The sequence below is a fragment of the Hippocampus bargibanti genome, linkage group LG16 (assembly GCF_051943395.1).
Source record: "Hippocampus bargibanti isolate YZ-2025 linkage group LG16, ASM5194339v1, whole genome shotgun sequence".
Lineage (NCBI taxonomy): Eukaryota > Metazoa > Chordata > Actinopteri > Syngnathiformes > Syngnathidae > Hippocampus > Hippocampus bargibanti.
The window spans coordinates 1697501-1724084 of NC_142749.1; the positions used below are offsets into that span (position 1 = coordinate 1697501).

The 26584-nt window shown below is 42.7% G+C and overlaps 1 protein-coding gene across 7 annotated transcripts in view; it reads right to left on the minus strand.

Annotated features, from left to right (window-relative positions):
• amot (angiomotin) overlaps positions 1-26584 on the minus strand; it is a 138042-nt gene that overhangs the window by 24276 nt on the left and 87182 nt on the right. For all 7 annotated transcript variants that reach the window (XR_016117841.1, XR_016117840.1, XR_016117843.1 and 4 more), the window contains one exon: positions 7209-7337. Coding sequence is in view for 3 of the 7 variants with exons in the window: in XM_089016985.1 (XP_088873111.1) it covers positions 7209-7337 (129 nt within the window). In the remaining 4 variants the exon portion in view is untranslated. The remainder of the gene's footprint in view (positions 1-7208; positions 7338-26584) is intronic.

Sequence of the window (26584 nt, forward strand, 5' to 3'; positions counted from 1 at the left end):
TTCTCATTCAATGTCACTGGGGTTTTGTGGCCTGAGATGTTTTTAAGGCCCTTCCAGACACCAGTGACATTGCTGGGTTGTGGTTACTCCTCCATTTTTATCCTGGAGGCCTGTTTCCCATCTCTGATCTTTTTCCTCAGTTGGATCTGCGTTTATGTAGTCCGTGATGGTGTCGGTGAGTGAATCAATGCCCTACCCATGAACCTCAGTAAAGAGCTCCAACTTGGTTGACTCAAAGTAGTCCCGCATGGCCTATTCAGCCTCTGTGGACCATCTTCACACCGTGCAAAAACAAGTCCAAGATGTTATTGTCTCTGGTGGCATGGATTACATACTGTGTGAACTTGGGAGGGATGACCAGAGATGATGAGCAGGGCGTTGAGACACTGGGTTTGTAGCCTTTTCATGACAGTCATCAAGGCATCAGAGGCTATGCCGCCATTTGCTGTTGGGTGGATGAACGCAGTCACAGCTATGATCACGGTTAATGCGGCTGCAGGCTAATGGCTAGCAGCTCAATGTTCCAAGTGCAGCCTGTTTGATCGTGATGTGCCCAAGGTTGCACCATTTGACACACCGTCAGGTTACTGGCCTCCAGTCGGTAGAAGGACGGCTCAGAGTTCTCCCCTGAAGTTGTGTCCAAAGTTTCCATGATAATAATACATTTCATTTCTAAGGGCCTTTCAAAACTCTCAAGGTCACCTTACAGTCACAGGATCAGTTTTTCTGCAGGTAAGCAGTGGCAGCCACACGCGCCAGCGTTCACTCAACCCGGAATAAATCAAATATATAGAAAGTTGGCTAGCTACCAAATAGATAACTAATAGCTAGCTAGATAGATAGCTAATGGATAGCAAATAGATAGGTAGCTATCTAAATAACGAATAGATAGCTAGCTAGCTAGTAAGATGGCTAATATATAGCAAATACATTGCTAGCCAGGTAGCCAGCTAGCTGGTTAGATAGCGAATAGATAGCAAATAGATAGCTAACTAGGTAGCCAGCTAGATAGCTAGCTATCAGATAACTAATAGCAAGCTAGATACCTAGCTATCTAATAGATAACTAATAGTTATCTAGATAGATAGCGAATAGATAGCAAATAGATATAGCTAGCTTTTTGTGTTCGTCCTCTTTGGAAAGAGATGACCATCTTCACTGGAGTGGTGCGTAGTGAAGATGACTTGCGCGTGAGTTTGATTAAAGTGAAGGAGAGTTGCGCCTGCCCACTGCCACTATAGCTAGCTAGCTAGCTAGATAGCCATTAGATAGGATTACAAGGAGGAGACTGAGCTGAGCGGTTGCGCCTTTTCGGCATGCAGCATAAATATGCCAGTACTGTTTTTGAATGTGAGGAATGTCGGAGCCATTCGACTGCCATCGCTGGACACCAAAGGGGCCGTTGTGCTTTTTTGCGCCTGTAATGGGCAGCATCTTCACAGCCCCGCTTTGTTTAGCGGAAAGGTCAGTGCTGTTCGACAGTCTGCGGCTGGATGGATGCATGGCTTGAGGAACTCGCAATAAGAAGAAAGGAGCATCAGCGCAGAGCGCCGATGCGTATGTGGAACTGTTGCGGCTTGGAATTGAAGCAGATTTATGTGGAACAGGAGATGTGAGACAATCTCTTTTCGTCAATGGATGCTACAGCTGCGTGTTTGCTTTCAACATTTAGCTGGTAGTCGACATGCACATTCCACCATGATGTCCCTGATCCACTGGTGGAAAGACACTTTGATCCTGTCCTCTTTCATCTAGAACTGCTTCATGTCATCACAAAGAGGGTACAGCAAGTCCTGAAGAATGAATGTCTCTCTGTGTCTTTGATTTGTCATATTGTCTCTATGCTGTCATATTATTTGTTATTTAGTTTTCTTTTGTTCTTTTGACTTCAAGACGGCGCCGCGAAAGTGGCTGCCTTTCCAGCAGCTCATGTATTTTGTTTTTCTACTTTCATTCCTTTCATCACTTTGCTGCTGTGAAATGTAAATTTCTCCACTGTGAGACTAATAAAGGCAAATCCAATCCAATCCAATCCAAATAGATATAGCTAGCTAGATAGCTAATAGATAGCAATATGAGCCAGAATTCCCTCAACCTGGAATAACTCAGATAGAAAGTTAGATAGGTAACTAATAGATAACTAATTGCTAGCTAGATAGATAGATAATAGATATAGCCTGTCGCTCTGATGTCTGTGGTCATGAAGTCCTTTGAACATCTCATGCTGAACCACCGAAACAACGTCACCGGACCGCTCCTGGACCCTCTTCAGTTTGCCTACAGGGCAAATAGGCCTGTGGATGTCCAGTCAATATTGGGCTGCACCACGTCCTTGAGCACCACGACAACACACGAACCTCCACAAGAATCCTGTTCTTGGACTTCAGCTCTGCGTTCAAGACCATCATCCCGGAACTCCTCACCCCCAAACTTCTCCAGCTCAGTGTCCCCTGCTATCTGTCATTGGATCCTCAGCTTCCGGCAGGGACAGACACAACAGGTGAGACTAGGAAAAATATCATCAACATGCACTAGCACTGGAGCCCCACAGGGATGCATCTGTCTCCACAGTTTTTCTCCCTCTACAACTGCCAACCAGTTAGAGATGAGGAGCCATTATTTTTTATTATGTTACTACAAAGAGCCACACACACACACACGCACACACACGCACACACACACACACACACACACACACACACACACACACACACACGCACGCACGCACACACACACATACACAATGCACGGATGCACACACATACAAATCTTTTTTTGCCCCAATTTCCTCCTCCCACAGTTTACAGTCCACTTGGGACCAATCTGTTACCTCTTGGTCGATTGCAAACGACTTAGCATTTACCACTTAGCACCGATTTCTGCGCATGAGTGGTGATCCAGTCATCTGATCGGCAGCCCTCTATTTCGATCAAGTAGCGAGATTGATGATAGGCTGGTGCGGTTTGTTCTGTGTATTCAGAAATGTTTGAATGGAAGCGCCATCGGCGTTGTGGTTGTCATGTGAAAGCCCGGGAGCCGCATTGAAGCAGCCATAGAGCCACATGCGGCTCACGAGCCTCAGGTTAGCCACCCTTGCTCTACACAAACGACTGTACCTTGACACCACGGTCATCGGTCTCATCAAAGACAGCGATGAGTCTGCAGACCGACAACAAGTGGAGCAGATGGAGCGCTAGTGCTGCCGACACAACCGAGAGCTGAACACACTCAAGACGGTAGAGATGACCGTGGACTTCAGGAAACATCCATCAACACACCTGCCCCTCACACTATCCAACTGCCCCGTGTCAACCTTCGAGACCTTCAAGTTACTGGGAATCACAGTCTCCGAGGCCATGAAGTGGGAAGTGAAGACCAGCTCCATCCTGAGAAAAGCCCAACAGAAGTTCTACCTCCGGAGGCTGCTGAAGAAGCATGGCCTGCCACAGGAGGTGCTACGACAGCTCGACACGGCAGTCACCGAATCAATCCTGTCTTTTTCCATCATGGTTTGGTTTGGGGCCGCCACAAAAATGGACAAAATCTGACTTCAACTGACAAGACATGAGGGCAGAAAATCCGACTAGACCCTCTGCACCTTGCCCACCACCTTTTCCAGTGACTCCCCTCGAATAGGCTTTTTTACGTCAATACGGCGACTTCTTTTCCTTTTGGCTTTTCCCTTCAGGGGTCGCCACGGCGAATCAGTGTCCTCAGTCTAACCCGGTTTTGTGCATGCTCTTCTTTCACACCAGCTACCTTCATGTCCTCCTTGACAACATCCGTAAACCTCCTCGTTGGTCTTCCTCTCGGTCTCCAGCCTGGCATTTCAAGTTTCAGCATCCTTCTCCCGATACGCTGTAGTCACTCTCTCACCTCTGGGCGTGTCCAAACTATCTACAAATATGGCGACTGATCACTTCAAAATGGTTCACTGATTTTCTGCACCAGCTGTTGTCATATTTCATTCTACCACTGATTATTTTAGCTCTGCTTTATACTTTGCACAGTTGTTCCTGAGAGGTACCAATTACCTTCCATACTTATTTGTCCTGTTTTTTCATGATGATACTTGGGCAGTGTGTTCTGTGTGTGTGTTTTATGAGATTTTTGCAGAGTTAAACATTTCAGTCTTCTGACATTTCTATTTGCATGACATATTTTGTTTTTTAACTTTTCACCCCCCTTTCAATTTTGCTGCTGTAGATTGAACATTTCCCCATTGTGGGACTTTTAAAGGCTTTCTGATTTTGATGAGACATTTGATGAGACAAATTCCTTGTGTGTTCTACACACTTGGCCAAATAAGATGATTCTGCTTCTGATAATAACAATGACAATAACAACAATCATCATCATCATCATCACCATCATCATCATCATAGGCGGCGGCCCAGTAGCCTGGTGTGCGGCGTGCACAATGAGACAACTAACCACATTAAAAAAATTGTCACAAAGTATAAAGCTTTTTTTTAATCAAGAACGTACCTACTACAAATGCGACCTTGCTTAATTTGCGGTAAATGCGCATGGCTGTAGATTTTGCTGCAGTAGTCGATTGTCATTGTGGTGCACACCGGAACATTTGCATTGCTTCCTATGAGCCACTAAGCCCCTTTCATAAGTCTCACGTACACTTTACAGTCACGGTTTAATGTAAATTTACGTTTTGTAGCGTCACATATGTTGTTAGCTTCTTTTGAATCTTTCTTCTGGGATGAGGTTCTGTGCATCTATTTTGGAAAATGACATGCAATTGCACGACTTTATAACGCTTGCGAAAGTCCGGAAGAAAGAAGCAGGCTTCTGATTGGCTGCCGTGCCGAGTATGCAAATTTCAACTGCAGGTCTGTGTGCTCGGCGACGGTACACGTGTATTGTTTGCGCGTGAAGGCGAGGGCGTCAGTGGAGAGTTTGTTGAGCGCGCGGTCAGGACAAACCATCTATGATTTGGCGGAATTTAACACAAGTAGGTATTATTGAGCTTAAATATTTTGTTGTGTAATAATATGTTTTGAATGTTGAAAGTGATTAAATTTTTCAATAAATGTTGATTTCTTTAACTTTGCCCCTTCAATGAAAACTTATTAAAAACAGACGCAATCTTGATAAATCACAGCGCATATGTTATTTTAATCTATTTCTATTTCCTCCTCCAAGTATCGCGAAATAGTATGTAAACGCCATATTCCTTGAGACCATTTTTTTTGTTTCCCACTGACATCAGAAAAACGTTTTATAGCATCTAAAATACCCAAATCAGGCAGGCTGATATTTTTAGTTAAATGAAAAACACCAATAAAAATGACTTCAAAATGAATCCGGAAATGGCCAGTTTCAGAAGGTCCCACCCCCCTGTTCGTGACGTCACGCCAAGACGTCTTGCCTTGCTCGAGAATCAAAACAATGGCTTCAGATTCGGAGAAGATGTTTTCTTGTTACTCATCCAGTTATGAATATGATTCAAATAGTTCTGAAGAGGAAAGCATAAATGTTTGCAATTGATTCAAGGAGTCCTCCCATATCAATTTGAGCCGTCAATGACAGCAATGTAGCACCCAGAAAATGCAGAAGATTGCGCCCAAGCTCCGATAGAAATGGGCTGATTTGTCAGCTGGGAATTTGTGTCAGCGAATATCAAAGTTGTCTTGGTGCAACACACAACAATTCACCATGGCGTTATTTATGTGTTTTCCTTCTAATTTCGCCATCAACACGGATCAACACGAAGTTTTCAGACCAAATAAAGTACCCAAAATGCATTGTGTGTCGCTTTCTCGGTCAGGGGCGGTCCAAACGTGACATCACATGGGGGTCTTCATCAACTCGAAAACAAGACTTCATGAATATTCAGCGCAAGTCTTAAAACGTAAACTATAGCTATATGCTGTGGAATCTTTATAAAATACTCTCAGTCAAAGTCATTTGAAGTGATTTTATAAATTATGGACATAACTTGTCCGGAGGCGTCGGTGGGTCCTTTAATGCTTTAGGTTTAGTATTTCCGGCCCAAACACTCCCTCCAAATATTCCTGGCCCGGCCCCTCTGTCAAATTTTAGAACCCAATGCGGCCCGCGAGTCAAAAAGTTTGCCCACCCCTGGCCTAAAGGGACGAGGTCAGCCGCCTGGCCACGTGGTACATGAACAACAATCTCCGTCTGAATGTGGAGTAGACGAGTGCACCCCAGCATGCTACACTAACCATCGATGGCGCTGCAGTGGAGAGAGTGAACAGCACCAAGTTATTGGGAGTGCACATATACGAAGACCTGCCCTGAAGCCACAACACGGCATCACTGGCCAAGAGATCCCACAGCGCCTGTACTTACTCCACAAGCTCAAAAGAGTTGGAGCCCCGACCCCCATCACGAACTCCTTCTACCGCGGTACCATCGAGAGCATCCTGACCAGCTGTATCACCGTGTGGTACGCTGCCTGCACCGTGTTCTGTCGTAAGACTTTGCAGCGCATCGCGAGGACAGCTGAGAAGATCATCGGTGTCCCCCCCCATCCTCTTCAGGACAGTTACAACACCCGCCTCACCTGCAGAGCCATCAGGATTACTGGTGATCAGCCTGCTGCCATCGGGTAGAAGACTGCGGAGTCTCCGAGCCAAGACCAGCAGGCTCAAGGACAGTTTCTGCCAGCAGGCAGTCCGGAGACTCAACTCCCTCCCAACCCTTCCCCCCTGCCACACTCACCGAACTCTGACTACACGCTACAAGCTGTACTATCATCCCGAACTCTATTTTTTGTTCTTTCTCGTTTTTTTTCTGCACTTTCTCACTTCAACCCTTTTTTGTTGTTTGTTTTTGTATTACTACATTACGCCACGTTACATACGTCACTACCTCAGTTTACATACATAACTACCTCACTTTACATTCAGAAATTACATGTATTGTCTGTTGTCTATTGTCAATTGTCTTTTTAGCCACGTTATAAGTCCCTTGCACACTGGGTCCGAGAGGACATTAATTTCATCTGTGCTGAATGTCATGCATATTAGCATATTTGACAATAAGGCTGACTTTGACTTTTTGACTTATCCTATCTTATCTTCAATTGATGTTAAGAGACAGTAAAAAGTAATATTAATTTAAAGGCTTAATTTAAAGAAAAGTCTATTTTTTAATAGAAAGTAATAGTACCCGTAAAATGAGCATTGCAGGCTGTTATCAAGAAAAAGACAGAAATTTGAACAGACCTGCTTTCCATGTCCATACAGCGGCGATTAGCCATGAGTATCTCTTCCTCTTCTTTTTGAATGCGGGCTTCCACTGATATGTCATGGCTGTTGCTGGGAGAATGAATTGACATTGTCACAGAGGTTTCTCTGCAAAACAAACAAAAATAACCGCTGTAAGTGTGAAACAAACATTTCCTTTGATGATTGCTTTAACCTAGTGAGTGGCCCATTAGATCAGTGACTTTCAACCACTGTGCTGCGGCACACTAGTGTGCCGTGAGAGATCACAGCGAAACGTCCGAAACCTTCAAATTTTGTACAGATGACGGCTGAAGAAACCTTCTCATCGGAGGGTTCTCCCGATATAGTCACACTCCTCTGGATATGTCCAAACCATCCCAGTCTGGCCTCTCTGACTTTCTCTCCATAGCCTCTAATATGAGTTGTCCCTCTAATATACTCATTCCTGATTCTATCCAACCTGGTCACTCCAAAATAAAACCTCAACATCTTCATCTCTGCCAGCTCCAGCTCTGCTTCCTGTCTTTTCTTCAGTGACACCGTCTCCAGTCCAAATATAACCACCATTTCATACACCTTTCCATTCCATTCGCCGTTGCTTTCTCTCTCTCTCTCTCTCTCTCTCTCTCTCTCTCTCTCTCTCTCTCTCTCTCTCTCTCTCTCTCTCTCTCTCTCTCTCTCTCTCTCTCTCTTCAGTTCATCGGAGTCGAAGATGACATAGCATCCTTCACATGTGGGTATTGTTATCGTTGCTGGCAACGATGCCACTGTAGGTGACTACGAAGCCAGATTCTTGAGCCACAAATCATGCCACATTCAGGACATGTGAGGCCTGGACCAGGCTGCCGGGGCGGTACTAGAGCAGCACAAGGGTGTCTTTGCTGGCGCCGCACCATCCTCCTCTGGGTGTGTTTGTCTTCAAGGTCTGTCATCCCTTCTGACATAAGGAACACCAGAGTGGCCTGTTAGCTGCAGCAGACTCCAGATCGATGGGCTTGATGTTGCACTTCTTTAGAGTCTTTTTAAGCTGGTCTTTGTATCGCAGCTTTGGACCACCAGGCTTCCTATTTGCTGACAAGATATAAAGCACCTGTCGAGGCAAGCGACAGCCAGGCATCGGGATCACGTGTCCAACCCACCGCAGTTGCCTCTTTGCTCGTACGGCCTCGATACTGATGGAGGCACTGCGTTGAAGGATGTCAGTGTGTGGCATCCTGCCAGGTGATGCTGAGGATACGTTGGAGGCATCTGATATTGAATACACACATGCCACTGATAGATGGTCCAGGCTTCTGTGCCATATAGCAGCGTGGACACACACTGCCTGGTAGACTGCGACTTTTGTTGGTGTGGATGTTTTTGAACACACGAGTACGCAACCTGCCATAAGCTTTGGAGGCTTGATTGATGCGGGCCTGTACATCATCATCAATTAGACTGGAGGGTGTTTAAATGCTGCAGAGGTAGCTGAATTGCTGGACAACCTTGAGGTGTGTGCCACTGAGGATGAACACTGGGGGTGGAGAACTCTCTTTTGCCATGACCTCCGTTTTGGTGACATTGGTCACGAAAGCGAGTGGTTGGAGGACATGGTATTAAGGGCATGTTGCATGGCAGCCGGGCTGTGGGCCAGCAGAGCACAATCTGTATATTGTAGCTCGTGGATGTTGCTGATCAGGGTCTTGCTCTTGGCCTGTAGGCGTCTGATGTGAAACAAGCTACCATCCAGGCGGATTTGGATTTGGACGCCGCCACTTTCCTTGATGTACTTATGGAAGAGGAGTGTAGCTGCCATCAGGAAGAGATTGAATATAACAGGGTCCAGTACACAGCTCTACTTCACCCAGACTTCCACAGGGAACGGAAGATTGCTGGCCACCAACAAGTACAGTTGCTTGAATGCCCATGTGGAACTGTTTAAGGATACTGAAAAAATTTGGAGGGGATGCCAAAATTCTGCAGTATGGTCCAAATAATGTCACGGTTAACTGTGTCAAATGCCGTGGTAAGGTTGATGAAGGTGATATAGAAGCCCTTGCTTTGTTCCTGGCATTTCTCCTGAACTTGTCAGTTCATGTCCAGAGTGCTTTGGTCCTTTCTGAAACACTGTGTTTCTGGGAGGATGTCTTCAGTAATGTGCGATGTAAGACGGAACATTACTTTTGCAAGAATCTTGCCAGCAACAGAGAGCAGGGAGATGCCACGGCTGTTGCAACAGACTGACTTGTCCCCCTTCCTTTTATAAATGGTGTTGATGTTGCTGTCCGCCCCCAGTCGTTGGTTAAAGCCACGTGATTGGTCAAAAATGCAGCAGTGGGGGATGGGGTTACAGACAGAGAGAGAGTGAGGCCGTTCTCCAAAAAACAAAATGGCGTCTTCGGTTAAAGCCACGTGATTGGTCAAGAACCCAGCAGTGTGTGTGTGTGTGTGGGGGGGGGGGGTTAAACATTAAAGAGACAGGCAGACAGAGAGAGTGAAAACACACACACACACACACACACGAAAGGGGAAAGGACAGAGCTTGAAATGGGTATGAGTGAATGTTAACGTTAGCATCAATATACTTCTGTGAGAAGTATATTGCAGATACCAATTAATTTTTGGGATACACACTTTTCGCCTTACACACTCGGTCTGGGAACAAATTAAGTTCGTAAACCAAGGTCCCACTGTATACCTTTTTTCTCTTTTGGAATTAGTGATATGACTGCTTCCCTCCATGAGGGGGGTATATGTTTCTCTTTAAGAACCCATTTGAAAGTGGCCTGCAACATTAGTACAGAGTCATGGTTGACTCTGTGTTATCTCTCAGGGGAATCCGTGCGGGCCATGTTCTGGAAGAAAAAAATCAATTTTGTCTCCATCAATTTCAGGTTGGGAATATAATTTTTTATATATTTTTTGTCAAAACAATCTTGTATTTCTTTTAGTTTATAAAGTATGGTATTAGACTTCGGGTACCTTCATAATATTGCGGTTTAGTAAAGATTAACCTTTTCAGGATATCTTTGGAATAGATCCAATTTATTTTATTCCTTGTTTTGTTGAATTGTAATTTTGGGATTAACTGTGTCAATGTGATTTTGTTCATACATTTTTAATTCCCTGTCCAATTGACCTTGTTATTTTGCATTTTGATCACCCAAAGCAATTACGACGATCGCGCCCTATGCGGTCTGTTTTGCTTTAGTAATGACCACGCTCAGTATTTGCCGCCGCACCGACCGTACAATTGCGCTATTTTGCAAACTCACCTCTCGTGAGTTCTTGACTGTATCAGGTTTCCCATGCAGAACAAGAGGCGTTGAGGAATTTCAGTGACAGCTCATTCACTATAGGTCTAATTGGGCCATCAAAATACCATGTGGGGGGTTTTCTTGACAGACAAGAAGGACAGTCTTGTGTAAACGATTATGGACTTAATGAGAACACCATTAAGAAAAAAAATATCCTCTTCGACTGTTGGATTCCGCTTTTGCCTCCTCCTCCCCCGCTCCCTTTACAATCAGAATTATCTTCTCTAAACTGGATCTATGCACTGCTTACCATTTCATCCGCATCCTGAAGTGGGATGGATAGAAAACAGATTTCAAGACACCATTTTGAATATTTAATCATACCTTTTGGGTTAACCAATGCTCCTGCTGTTTACCAGTTTTATTAAAAAAAACAGGGCAACTTTCACTAGGGTGTAGTTAGTAGATTCCCCTGTAGAGTTTTTACACGTCCAAAGTTACATAGTTTTTTTTTTTAATTTGTTGTCATAATGGACTTCCGGGTCATGGAGTAAGAAGCACCTCTGCAGAGCTCCTCAATCAACTAGTGCAATGCCGTACTTTATTAATGTTTCGACAAGATGCAAGTGTAATTTAAGGCATTGAAGAAATGCCCAAAGCAATAAAGAAGTCGGTTCCACGGATTGAAACAACCCGGTGAGCCCCGGCCGAACGAAGCCCCAGCTAACTTAACAATGATCCTGCAAGAATTAAGGGAGTTCCGGCGTGAAACCGCCAATGCGCTCCCCGAAATCAAGGACGAAATTAAGACTGCCGACAACAGAAGAGATGACATTGAAACGAGGATTTCGGAGACAGAGGAAAGAGTGTTGGAACTGGAAGAAGCTACTAAAGCTACAAGCTAAAATGGAAGATAAGATAATTGACGGTGCAATATAAGAATTTATGGTGTCGAGGAGGGGGCTGAGACCAACTTTACAACAATGATGTTTGTTGATCATCTTTTGAAAGAAAAGCTTGAGCTTTCTTCTAACATCAATCTTAAGATTGAACGAGCGTATCGGGCACTTGGCCGAAAATCTCCCGCTGACTCCCCGCCAAGGTCAATAATAGTAAAATTCGCAAGATACAAAACTAAGGAGGAGATCCTGCGTACAATTTGGCGCAAAAAGGATTTTTTGTTTAAAGAGAAGACCCTGAGGAAACGCCGAGAATACGCCGAGGCAAAGAATGTGCTGCGGGAGAAAGGGATGCGATTCCAGACTCCATTTCCAGCAAAGATGAGAGTATTCTACACGGAGGAAACGTGTCTTTACAACTCGGCACACGAGGCCACAACTGATATGCTAAAGAGGGACTTTCCAGTGTCTGTCTGCATACCTCCAACAAATGGAGGGCCCTCTACAAGGAAATGTTAGCGGAGGCTTTCCCTCCGAGCCAGCAGAAGATCCTGGCTTTTCTGGGGTTATATATGAATCCCCATAGCGGATTCCTCACTTGGAGGTATCTGCTGTTTTTTTTTCTTTTTTTTTTCGTTTTGTTTCATTATTGTTGTTTTTTTGCTAACATATTAAAGTTAGAGTTGAAAAGGGGTTGTTTCAGCAATAGGTGTTTCCTATGAGGTGATGGAGAGTTCAAAACTCCACTTAGGTTCGCTTCGTACAATGTGAAAGGTATCGTAAACCCAATCAAAATTCTGGACAAAATGGCAAAAGAAAAAGTAGACATAATGTTTTTACAAGAAACACATTTAAATCACTGGGAACATTTGAAACTCAAAAGACAGGGATTCAAACAAGTGTTTTTTTGCTTTCGATAAGCAGGGACAGGAGAGGAGTATCTACCATTATTTCTACAAAAGTAATATTTGAGTTGCAGACAGAAATTAAAGACAAGGAAGGGAGGTATAATATGGTTGTGGGTAAAATGGAGGGCTCCGTGGTGACCCTTATAAATGTTTATGCACCAACTGGGGCATCGTGTAGGTTTTACCGACATATCTTTGACCTGATGATTACTAAGGCCCAAGGATTGGTCATATGTGGTGGTGACTTTAATATGAGATTGAATCTTAAAATGGATGTGTCAAAAACAACACAGCAGCACAATAACCCAATGGCGGACAAAGTGGGAAAGATGATAAAGGAGATGTGCCATGTGCTTAACCCAACTGGAGACCATATTTTTTACTCAGCGCCACATAATAGTTATTCAAGGATTGATTATTTTTTTCATGTATAATAAAGACATCAATCAGCCTTATAAGGATGTGTAAAATTGAAATAATGGACCTATCAGATCACAGCCCAGTCTATTTGGAATTACAAATAAAATGCAATAAAGGTCCTTACTCCTGGAGACTTAAATGCATTAAATGGGAAGATGAAGGAAGAAATAAAAGAGGAAATGTCACTGTTTTTGTCATGAAATGATAATGGAACGGTGCCCCCAAACATGGTATGGGTTGCAGGCAAGGCGGTCATAAGAGGGAAAATTATCACAAAATTGCCTTTACAAAAGTAAAACAGACAGGAAAAACTGGAGAAACTCACAAAGATCATTAAAGCAACTCGAAAGTCAACACAAAAAAATGCCCAATCGACGGTGGCCCAAGAAATTACGGCAGTTATAAAACAGATATCCATAACATATATATTCAGAAAAAAAACGTTTTTTTTTTAAAGCAGAATTACTATGAGTAGGGCAGTAAAGCAATGAAAAACATGGCATATAAGTTAATGAAGCAACAAGCAGAGAGGGTGGTTCATAAAATTAAGGACCCATGTACCGGACAAATGAAATTTGACTTCAAGGAAACTTCAAGGAAGTTGCTTTGAATGATATTATAAGGACCTCTATGCCCAAATGGTTCCTGATGATGGGGAAGCTCCCGAGGCTATGTTGGAATCACATAACTTCCCAATAGTCTCAGGAGATAAAAATGACATTATCATGGCTGAGGTTACTATAGGTGAATTACAGAAGGCTATTTCCCGACTAAAGCTTAATAAATACCCGGGCACTCACGGCTTCGCAGCTGAATGGTATAGGACTTACGACATCTTATCTCCAATATGACTGAGAACATTCAATTGGGCCCTAGCATATGGAACCGTTCCCCCTTCTTGGAGAGAGGCAAACATAGCTTTGATACCAAAAGATGGGAAGGACAAATCCGAATGTGCAAATTAGCACCCTATTAGTATCTTGAACCAAGATTCTAAACTTTTTATATCAATTCTAGCAAGGTGCCTCAAATTGATACTTCCAGAAATCATACATTTAAACCAGACCGGTTTTATTAGACGAAGACAGACAATGGATAATATTCGAAGAACTCTACAAATAATTGCTCATATAAAGGCACATGATTTAGAAGCCGTTTTGCTCGGATTAGATGCAGAAAAGGATTTCAACTGGACATACTTATACAAGGTACTACGGATATTTAAATTCAATGATAACTTCATAAGAACTATACGGGCTTTATATGATAGGCCAATAGCAAAAGTTAAGATAAATGGAAGATCAACTGACTTTTTCAGGCTATAAAGGGGATGCCGACAGGGCTGCCCTATTTCCCCACTATTATTTGCCATTTTTATAGAACTTCTAAATCAATGGATAAGGCAAAAAGAAGAGATTGAGGGTATAACCGTTGGACAAGATACCCACAAAGTAGCCCTATTTGCGGATGATATATTATAACATTTGGAAAAACCATCTACCTCTCTCCCGGAACTGTTGTCGACCATCAGGGCATACGGAGGATTGTCGGGACACAAACTTAACATCCATAAAACTCAAATATTGTCATGTCATTTTTCTTTGAGCAAGGTGAGGAGAGATGAAGTCAACCTGAAATGGGACTCGGAGAGGATCAGATATTTGGGAGTGAATCTTCCAAAAGACCTAGATAAAATTTTGCTTGAAATTTACTACCCTCTCCTTGCCCAAATTAAAGCAGACTTGATCAGATGGATCGAATTTGACTCAGATTTTTTTACCATACAGAACGGATGCAGGTTTTCAAAAATGGGTTGGAAAAGGGTTAAAGACCCACAGAGACCTCCGAGAGGAGGGAGGGATACTCTCATGATCTGGTTGGTGACCAACAGGTGGTGCTGTCGGCCCCGCCTGCCCCTGCACAGGTGCTGGTCAGTGGCGGACTGCCACGTTCGGATTGGTGGCCAACGGGTAGCGACGTCAGCTCTGCCTGCAGCCTCGCAGGTGCTGGTCGTTTTAATCAGTGGCACTTAAAAGGACTCCCGGCACGACCATCCAGTGTCGGTTCATTGTTTGTTGCATGCTTTGTCTGCAATCACATGCATTGCATCCTGTGCATGTGTTTGTTTAACCTTGGCGGACTTTTATACTTGGTTTTCTTTTGATACTTTATATTTTTTTTCTGTTCAGATGATTTTGATGTTTTAGATTTTGTTCCTGTTGACTTTATTTTAATACAATTGATCAAACACAACCTCCTGCTCCCTCCTGCCCGCTTTTTGGGATCCACACCCGCCATCACCACCTTGCAAAACGTGACAGCTACGACAATTCCAAGACCTGAGAAACAACTATGGATTGAGAAATTAGACATAATAAGAAGTTATCATATTTAAAAGTTTCACACTGTTATATGCTTCGTCAACATGTATGGCTCGAATACACAATTGAAGCAACAGACAACCTGGGGTCAATCAGGTCAACAGACACAGCAAGTTAAACTGTCAGCTTCATCTAGGCGATCTGGCACAGAATTTAGGACTTGGGAAACTCTTTATCACAGAAGTAATTTAGGACTTCAAACTCCTTCACAGAAAGAGATCATTAACCAGGTTACAAATTTATCAGTTCATGGAAATCACAATGTTTTATTGCTTACAGCTGTTGGGGCTCCGAACGTTCCAGGGGTGTGATATTCTAATGAAGAAAACTATGTTTTACAAATGTATCACTTTAATTTGCATGTACTATCAATAAATAGCTTGGCAGAGGGCCGCAGAATTCAGACGTCTTTCATGAATGCGTCTCTTGCCGGCAGTAGGGACAAACTTTCTGGTTCCGCGTCTTTGTCCACAGTGCCTGAGTGTCATATCGCAGACATTTTGGGGGCTCGTCCGATGGCAACCCGTCTCCTACGGGGAGCGGTCTACGGCAACTTAAAGAACCGGTGTACCGGCGAAGCCATCAAGATTTCAAGAGGACCTCCTTTTCTTGGGGCCAGAAGCCAGGCCTGCTCTCCGGGTGAGACGCAAACACCATTCCAACGGACCTGGGCAGGCTTGAGCAGCCAGAAAAATCGTCTCCGAAAATTGAGGTCAGTATGATTGGCGACAGTACAAGCCTTTTATGGGACTTGGAAGGTAGTGAGAGTACAGCCTTTTGAAGGTTGTGGAAAAATAAATTGACAGTACAAGCCTTTTATGGGTCTTGGAAGATAATGAGAGTATAGTCTTTTATGGTTCTGGAAAATAAAACGACAGTACAAGCCCTGTATGGGTCTTGGAAGATAATGAGAGTATAGGCTTTTGGAGCTTAGAAAAGTTGAGAGTATTGAATGTTAATTAAGGGACACAGGGTCTGATCATCCTTGTGTCAGTGAGTCTGTGTTTGTGTCTGTGTTATGTCTATCTGTGTTTCCGTGCGGCTGGAGGCAGAGGCGTCTCTGTGTGGGCATTTGGTTCTGTGATCAAATGTGAGCTTGTCTGTCGCGCGTGGGCTGTTTCTGCCGTGAGCACATCTGAGTGTGATTAGAATTGCGATAACGTGTCGTAATTCATATAGTATACAGTGGGATTCAAACAGCAGACTTTTGTGGATGCATATGCAAGTTCTCCTCACCCATCGGGTGGAAGAAGGAGAAACCATGAATGTAAATTTGAATTGCTGTCTTATTGAACAAACCCAGTAATAGAATTCGCCCTATGCGTAAAAAAACTGGACCAAATTCAGAGGAAAAATAAAAAAGAAAAGGGGGAAGTTGCGATAATTGAACTCTAATAATTCGCTTAATAGTGGCAATGAAATTTTGATTCAGCGCCAGCCCCTAAGCATTTTACTTCAAAAACATACCGGAACAAGATTGCCCCTCCCCACTTTCAGTCGTTGCTAAGCATAATTTGGCTACGCGGAAGTCTTCGTACCTAGCGACTTTTTTTTTTAAATTTATTTATTTATATATTTTTATTTTTTATTTTTTTTTATTAATTCAAATAGCATGCAGACATACAAAGTAATAGAAACCAACAAACAAACAACACTGCAAACAAAACACAACAAAAGTAGACAAAACCACTGGTTCTGAATAGCTCATGCAGCTTCTAGAAGTAAATCAGAGGTGTGTCTCAACAGATCTGTCTGCATACTTAACATTTTGTAAACAGTTGGCAACATATATTAGGTGACATAATCGCATAAGATACAGTAACATACATTCGGTGACATAATCGCGTAAGAGACAGTACCTGATCGCACAGGAAACAAGAGTTCCTGACAGATAATCATTATACAAGAAGGAAAAAGAGGAGAGAAGTAAAAATAGAAGAAAGAAGAGAGAGAGAGAGAGAGAGAGAGAGAGAGAGAGAGAGAGAGAGAGAGAGAGAGAGAGAGAGAGAGAGAGAGAGAGAGAGAGAGAGAGAGAGAGAGAGAGAGAGCGCGGCGGGTGCCAGGGGTTTTAACATTTCATTGAGTCTGCACAACATAGTGAAATTGACAAAAAAAGAGAGGGGGGGGAACACCAGATGATTTGGCAAGCACGTCATCCTATGCCATATTTCATAAACAAATCATGTGTTTTGATAGCATTTGGGTCGGCAGATGGTTGAATTGTTTTCTGATATAGTTTCATTTGATTTTGAAATATTACAAATAGGGGTTTCCTCCCACAAAATTTCGATTTATGAATATGGTGTTTAGCAAGGAAAACTAATAAATTAATAATAAAATATTTATCGTTGGTCTTGTTGTAATATCCAAACAGCATGTCTTTGTAATGAAATATGAACAGAGAAGTGATTTTACATTGAACATATTTGACAAAGTGTTTCCAGAAGCGAGTAGTTTCGGGACAAGCCCAGAAGAAGTGAGTTGCAGTTTCAGGCTCAGCTTCACAAAATGTACAAAATACATCCTGTAAGGACCGTATCTTATGTTTAACAGGATAGCAATGGTGCAAGAGTTTGTAGGTTATTTCTCTTTGTTTGTTTGTGATGAAAAATTTATATGGGAGGGTCCAAACCTTTTCCCAGGGCATATTTGGGACATACGTTCTCCAGTGATGAACAATGTAGGGAACCGTCACAAAGGATTTTTGAAACAAATATCTAATTGCACGGTTCCGATTTCGAGCAATTGATGAGAAACAGAGTTTCCCCAGGGCGGTTTCTGTCACTGGAATTGGCGGTGGTCTGTCGGGAGTAGCGGAGTGACCCTTGAACAGGCTTATGATACCACTTGGGATGGCATCCATAACGATGGCAAAGTCCTTAGGGGTCACAGGGATTTGATGCGTATTGAGAAACTCAGCTTAGTTCATTAAATCATTGTGTTAAAAAATTGCTTTACATAAATGATACCCAAGTCAATCAATCTCGACAAAAACAGTGATTTGTTTTTGTACAAAATATGACAGTTATTCCAGATCATACATGAATGCGGAGAGAAAGAATGGTTATACATTAGGCACCAGGCTAATAAAACTTGTTTATGGAATTTTGATAGGTTAACAGGCAATTTTTCAATCTTATAATTACATTTCAGCAAGAAAGTGCCTAGCGACTAAATATAACACAAAAGGCTACAGCGCGTCACCACGAAGGTGAAGCGTTTGATGAAAACACAAGTTTCGGATCTCCAGATTTCAGGCAGAGGCGCCCCAAATGTTTAAAAGTTGACGACACACTTGTTTCTGCTTTGATGGACGAAGTGTTGGAATGTGATCAGTCCTACTCGGACATTCGAAATCAAACTGCCTTCAATCTGAGGTGCCGAAATAAAGTTGATGAATTAATGCTCGTCGATGGCAAACACCAAATCAATAATGCGATATAATTGTGCCTATAAAAAAAGAGAATAACTACTCTGAAAGAGATGCTGGCTGAACTAAAACATTATTAAAATACAGTAAAGTCTCGTTATATCGATATCGGATATATCGATAGTCCCGGTTATATCGATACTATTTTTATGCACGCACGGAGAAAATTACATGCAAACAGGGTCGGATATATCGATAGTCCCGGTTATATCGATATTTTTTCGGACTCCCTTGAATATCGATATAACGAGACTTTACTGTATAAAGATTGGGCGAAAGGCAAATTTAGCATATTATTACCGTATGGTTTTAAGTAAAACAAGTGCTTGAAGGCAAGGAAACTGCTAAAATTATTTTGAAACGGATCGCACACTCGCACAGACAGAAATGCGAGTTGGGTCCAAAAAGTCCCGAAGTATCGGTTTTTAGACTTCAGATGGTAACGGTAAGATACATGTGAGTTAGAATTTGACATTCTATATCAGAAAAATAGAAACAAATAATTATATTAGTGATGGATGGCATTCTATTGGAATTGTTATGTGATATTGGCCCAGGGAAAAGGATTGTATTTTTATTTACCTTCATTAGTCTCACATTCAAGAAATTCACATATAACTGCAGCAAAGTTATGAAAGGAAGATTAAAGAAATGATATGATGGTTAGAGAAAATATACTCTACAGTGAAGTAAACAGTATGACGAATAATTAAAAATTATTTTCTGGTCTGCGGGAGGACATGTTATTTGTGTTTTGCTGTTTTAATCTGGAATGTTTTTGTATACTATATACATTTATTTTTGACTGCCTTGCTTGGGCAACCAAAATATATAGCAAAAAAGAAAAGGTCTATAATTCATCATTACCCCAGTGTGAAAAAAATGAGAGGACGGGATGCTTTGGCAAAGTGAAAGTGTAAAAACGATGATGTTTTGAGGTTTGAGTTAACTTGTTGCAATTATTCTTTTTCAAATCACAGGAGATAGAGACAAGTGGTGTTTTCCTCATGCATTTTGTTTTGAGGCAGTTGTAAACTAACAGGAGACGATTGATGACGTCATGCTGCAAATATGCACTTGTCTGCAAGGAGCTAAGTTTTAAAGGAAACATGGAACGAGCATTTGTTCTCAAGTAGTGAATACTGAATACTGATTAATCTGGGTTCGATCGAACCCTTGGGGTTCGGTGAGTCGATCTGAGGGCTTCGGCAGAGCCTCCGCCGACACACTTCTGTTAATTACGGAAACAGAACATTTCATCCGGCCCCAGAGGTCGTTTCGTCCGTTGTTATGGTCCATTTAGCAATCGGTAGAGTTCCGGCCGAAATGGAGAAATACCACAGGAAATCATGGGGGCAGTATAGAGTCAGAAGCGTACCAAATTGGAAAAATGAATACAGAGAGAGAAGAAGAGAGGCCAGCTAGACTGCTGCTGCTTCCCCCATTCACAATGAATGAACAGGCGTGCCAGTAGCTATCAGTAATCAATGTGACTGTCGTTATAGTACGTCATTTTTATATTTTATCCATCCTAACTATGTCGGGCAAAAGAAAGTGGTTGGATATGTACAAGATGGATTCTCATGTATCACGGAACGTGATGAGAGTGGGCGTCCTATCTGCATGATTTGCAACGCCAAATTGAGCAGTCCTAGTCTAGCACCAGCAAAACTAAAGGAACACTTGCATGGAGACGGGGAATACAAGAACACAACACTTGCTGAATTCAAGGCAAAGAGAGCTAGATTCGATGAAAAGGTCACTCTGCCTCCTCTTGAATTTGTACCTGTTCGCAAAGTTTATGCATTGTGTTGGTTTTGTTCTTTGAACAAGGTGATGTTCATGCATGGCTCATTTTGTGTAGCAGTAAAAAACATCTATGTTGAATTTGAAAAAAACAAATTTTATTTCTCAATCAAGAGGGGTTCGGTGAATGAGCATATGAAACTGGTGGGGTTTGGTACCTCCAACAAGGTTAAGAACCACTGGTCTAGACTGAACGGAATTAGACTAAAAAGCTTATGGGTTAAACCTGTAGGCAGGAATGCCTGAGCTCACCAGACATGTGATATAAGGTTGATCACAATTGCAAACACTGTTGTGAAGTTTTAGGATCTTCTCCTTTTCCTTTCGGCTTTTCCCTTCAGGGGTCGCCACAGCGAATCAGTGTCCTCCATCTTACCCGGTTTTGTGCATCTTCTTCTCTCACACCAGCTACCTTCATGTCCTCTTTGATAGGATATTGATTGAATTAAGCAAAGAAGAATTTACACAGCGTTTGTGAACTCAGTGATCAATGTCGAGGGACTCGGACGTACGTAAATCATGGCAAAAGAGCAAGCACGACAATTTTGAGCTCTCCCAACTTTGCTCCAAGCTGCCTGATAGAGTGTTTTATGTACATTAGTAAACATATTAGGTTATTTCATGTTTAGTTTAGTACACATTATGATTATTGCACATTTAATTTCAGTCTAATAGCATTATCAATCTTATTAGTTCAATAGTCGTTGCAAAGAAGCAACGGCTCCAACTTCAATCTAAGACCCTCCCAACACTGAGTTGTCCGTAGATGATTGGACAACAGATTGCTGCTGTGGACATTCAAAAACTTGTCAGAGCGGGAGCTCGCGCTCTTTGTTCCTATCTTTGTCCGTGTGCTCATGTCTTCGCTCCTACCGAGACGAGAGTGTGCTTTTTCTGTCTCACTCGAATAAAGTACTTTTTTGTTCACCATCTATCGTCGTTACTGATATTTTTATCACTGAACTTCTTTGAACACCGAACCAGGAAAGAAACAAGAATTTAAAACGAACACTGCCCATCGAAAATTGACAAAATCAGAAAAGGATACAAATTGAAAAGGATGACAAAAACTTTCATACCTGTACTATTGTTCTGTAATTTTAAAATAGATGAAAAGTCCTCAATTAGTTACATTTTAATTTTCCAATGTCACGTTTACCCAAAAACCTCTTGCGTGTTCAGACTGAAAAACGGAGAGATAAAACAGTTTTAAGAGGTGACAAGATATGTTCTATCAGATATTAAAGTAAAGATATACAAGTATTCAGATGAGACAAGATGCCGTAGTTATTTACTTCACATTAAATCAGGAAGTTGTCTTTTACGGCAAAAGAGCAAGGTTTGGTTTTCTCTGTGATTGATTCCTTATCAGGGTGGCCTGTCACTCTGTTCAAAAATTTATTATGCAGCTATCGAGAGCAGAAGACTCACCATTGTGGGGTGAAAGTAAAACAAACAGTGGCCATTCCCAGTCTGCTTGCTGAAACCATCTGACTGATGAGTTAAAGCTAGGACACCGATGAATGAAAAAATTAAAGCTTGATTAATGTCAGTAAATTAATACAATATAGATGTGATAAAAGCATAATCCATCGTACTGAAACAGATGGAACTGGCTCGGCAATTGTCAAAAACAAAGAAAAAAGTAAGAAAGAAATAATAATGATAACAATTGTATTTTCGAACTGGTAACTGCTATACTACTGTGGGATCAGATTCAGCCTTTGTAAACTTGATTCAATTGATGATAATATTGAAATTACGGCAATTGTTACGGCAAATGTGTGGCCACCATATTCTATCTGTAAAACACAAAGTGATGTTTGGAAAAATGGCGACTCAATTCTATGTCTCCTCCACCTCAGATGGCACTACCTGGCAAATTCATTTTTGTATTTTATGCGCAGCAATCCCGTATCAAGGCCGAGAAGATGAATGAGAGAATATCCAAGCTACAAAATGACACATTTTTGAGAAGACAAGACAGGAACACCTTTAATTAGACCACACATCCATCCATCCATCCATCTTCTGCCGCTTATCCGGAGTCGGGTCGCGGGGGCAGCAGCTTCAGTAGGGAAGCCCAGACTTCCCTCTCCCCAGCCACTTCTTCTAGCTCGTCCTGGTGGATCCCGAGGCGTTCCCATGCCAGCTGGGAGACATAGTCTCTCCAGCGTGTTCTGGGCATGCTCGGAACACCTCACGAGGGAGGCGTCCCGGGGGCATCCTAATCAGATGCCCGAGCCACCTCATCTGGCTCCTCTCAATGTGGAGGAGAAGCGTCTCGACTTTGAGCCCCTCCCGGATGACCGAGCTTCTCACCTTATCTCTAAGGGAGAGCCCGGACACCCGACGGAGAAAGCTCATTTCGGCCGCTTGCATCCGGGATCTCGTTCTTTCGGACACAACCCATAGCTCGTGACCATAGATGAGGGTTGGGACGTAGATCGACTGGTAGATTGAGAGCTTCGCTTTTTGGCTCAGCTCCTTCTTCACCACGACAGATCGGTACAAAGTCCGCATCACAGCAGACGCCGCACCGATCCGCCTGTCGACCTCGCTCCCTTACACCCTCATTCGTGAACAAGACACCCAGATACTTAAACTCCTCCACTTGAGGCAAAATCTCCTCCCCGACCCAGAGAGGGCACTCCACCCTTTTCCGACTGAGAACCATTGTCTCAGATTTGGAGGTGCTGATTCTCATCCCAACCGCTTCACATTCGGCTGCGAAACGCTCAAGCGAGAGTTGGAGAGCTCCACTTGAAGCAAAGCAGAGATGCTATACTGAGGCCACCAAAACGGAAACCTTCAACACTTCGGCTGTGCCTAGAAATCCTGTCCATAAAGGTTATGAACAGAATCGGTGACAAAGGGCAGCCTTGGCGGAGCCCAACCCTCACTGGAAACGATTCCGACTTATTGCCGGCAATGCGAACCAGACTCTGACATCGGTCGTATAAGGACCGAACAGCCTGTATCAGGCGCTCCTGTACCCCATATTCCCGAAGCATCCCCCACAGAACTCCACGAGGGACACAGTCAAACGCTTTCTCCAAATCCACAAAGCACATGTATATGCTATAGACCACACACATTCGGGGAATTTGCAAGAAGTCTACTTAAGAAAAACAAAACAAACATCTGACCAAATGTGAATTAATGCATCTAGGTTCCAGCACGGCTGGCCATTGCTTGTAGCTCAGACATAGGCAAATTACGCCAAACTTGTCCAAATTAATAGTAAAAACGGTGTCTGAAATTCATGACAAAAAGTTAGTGGATAACAGGGCAGATAACTCTGAAAAGTTGCCTGCCATAAAGAAAGACGAGAAATCGCAAAAAAAAACATTGCTGCAAAGTATATAGTTTTTTTATTAATTAAGGCTGTACCTTCCACAAATGCTACCTTGCTTAATTTACGGTAAATATCCGTGGCAGAAGATTCCAGTAGTCGTTTGCCGTCATGGTGCACAATGCATTGTTTGCGTTGCGTTGTCTGCTACAAGTCACTGAGCGCCTTTCATAACCCTCAAGTACACTTTACAGTCACGGTATAATGTAAGTTTACATTTTGTAGCGTTACAAATTGTGTTAGCTTCTTTTCAATCTTTCTTCTGGGCTGAGGTTCTGTGCATCTATTTTGGAAAATGACATGCAAATGCACGACCTTAAAACGCTCAGGAAAGTCTGAAGCACGAAGCAGGCTTCTAATTGGCTGCCGCGCCAAGTATGAAATTTTAACTGCAGGTAGCCTATGTGTGTGCTTGGCAAAGATACACATGTACTGTTTGCGCGTAAAGGCGAGGGCGTCCGTGGCGAGTTTGTAGAGCGAGCGGTCAGGACAATCCATCCATGATTTTGCGGAGTTTAACACAATTAGATATTATTGAGCTTGAGTATTTCGTTGTGTAATAATATGTTTTGAATGTTGAAAGTGATTCCATTTTTCAATAAATGTTGATTTCTTTCACTTTGCACCTTCGACTGAAATGAATTAAAAACAAACACAATCTTGATAAATCACAGTGCGTATGTTATTTTAATCTATTTCCATTCCCTCCTTCGAGTATCTGTGAAATAGTATGTAAATGCCATATCTTGAATATTACCTGAGACAAATGTATTATCTTATCAGGAATATTTTTCACATTTGAATGACATTTAATAAATTGGGATTTAGTGTTCTTACTATGCTATGAGGTTTGCACACACACTACATTTAATGCTTTAGATTTAGTATATGCGGCCCAAGTACTCCCGACAAATGCTCCTGGCCCGGCCCCTCTGTAACAATTTAGAACCCATTGTTGCCCATGAGTCAAAAAGTTTGCCCACCCCTGCTCTAGCTCCACCTCGACATTTTGTCCGGCTGCAAAGGCGGCATGACTGTGGGGCAGGAGGATGAGTGCCTGGGGGCGTGTGCGAGGAAATCTCTGGAATCAAGCTGGCTGTTCAAGTTGTGGTTACGTGAAAGAAATGGACTCTGGATGCACAGCCACTTGCATCCACCCGTTCAGCTATCAAACAAGCGCCACAAGGCCACACAGCCAAGCCACAAAGCCAAGATATCCCACCTGCTTCCTGGGATAGAAACTCATCAACTGAAAAGCTCGTTGCTGGCCTCACAGAACTGAACCTGAGCTGATTTCCTGCATAAATGGACTCTGAATGAACAATCTCTCACAATGCAAGGATGTCCCATGATAATGAAATTCAAGTAGGATGAGCAGTCGCTGATGTTGTGTCTGAATTGTTTCCTGATCAGGAGATTAGGAGATTATGAGGAAACAAGTTAGCCCAAAGAGATGGTAAGAATTTTTGAAGGTGCTAGAGAAATCATTGTGTTGGGAGATCAACTCCAATGATGATTCAGGCGATGTAATTGGGGACATTTTTAATGTTTGAAGGGAAAGGTATCTTCAGCCGTCATATGTACTTTTTTTTTGAAGGTGTCGGACGCCTCCTATCCAAGAGGCTTTGTCAGCGAACTGTCAGTGGCCAGAGACGTGATGGTTTGTATCAACGCATTGAAGACTCCAGAAGGGGGAATGGGGTGATAATCTAAAAACCAAGGTAAGATCGGAATGCAATACAGATACTTGAATCTAGAAATTATACGGTGGTGACCTCGAGAGATGATTTAAATGGGGTGAGGCTGCGCCAATTGCGCTACTCAGCCTCGAGGGTCACCGTAAATTCCGCCATGGCTTCCACACCTTCAGTGGTGGAATGTGGCCGAGAGCTCCCCGCTCCATGTAAATGCATGGACCCGGGCGCTCCTCAAAGAATGGTTCATCAAGCAGACGTACGCTCATTTTGTGTTCTCGTCCATTATTTTCAGAAGCAGACTGGACCCTGATGTACCAGGCTGCTACCACAGACGCATCAAGGCTGGTGATGGAAGGGGGCACCAGATGACCAAAGGGGCCAGTCACGCAGCCCCGCGAGTGGGACTGGATGGGAGGAGAGATCTGGACTTTCCCTGCATGCTGAGATCGAATTACATGCAAATGTATATTTTGTCCAACATTATTGTTCCTTTCCCAAGAAAAAAGGGGGAAAAAGGGGGGGGGGGGGTGAGTGAGAGATGTTCTATGTTCTACTTGTTTGTGAGCTGAGGTTAAGAATGTTATGTCCAACCATTATTACTGTCTCAATAATATAGTCGTTCCAGTCCCATGATGAGAAGTCCACGCTTAACGTCACCAGAACAATAGCAAGAATTCCCTTTTTTTAAAGAAAAAAAATGTTCTTTTGGTATATTTGTTATTATATAGTGTCTTCAAATTAAGTTGAACTGTTTCCAAGTGCCCACCGTGATGTTGAAACTATCATGAATGAGTGATTTGTTGAACAATAATTTAAAACGACACTCGAGTCATATAATCAGACTAATGTAAATGCAACTTTGAAATATATGATAAAAAGGTGGGAAATGATAGAGATTAGACATAATAAGAAGTTATCATATTTAAAAGTTTCATGCTGATATATTCTTAGTCAACATGTATGACTCGAATACACAATTGAAGCAACAGACAACCTGGGGTCAATCAGGGCAACAGACACAGCAGGTTAAACTGTCAGCTTCATCTAGGAGATCTGGCCTGGCATAGAATTTAGAACTTGGGAAACTCGTTATCACAGAAGTAATTTAGGACTTCAAACTCCTTCACAGGAAGAGGTCATTAGCCAGGTTACAAATTTCTCAGTTCATGGAAAACACAATGTTTTATTGCTTACAGCTGTTGGGGCTCAGAACATTCTAGGGGCGTGATATTCTAATCAAG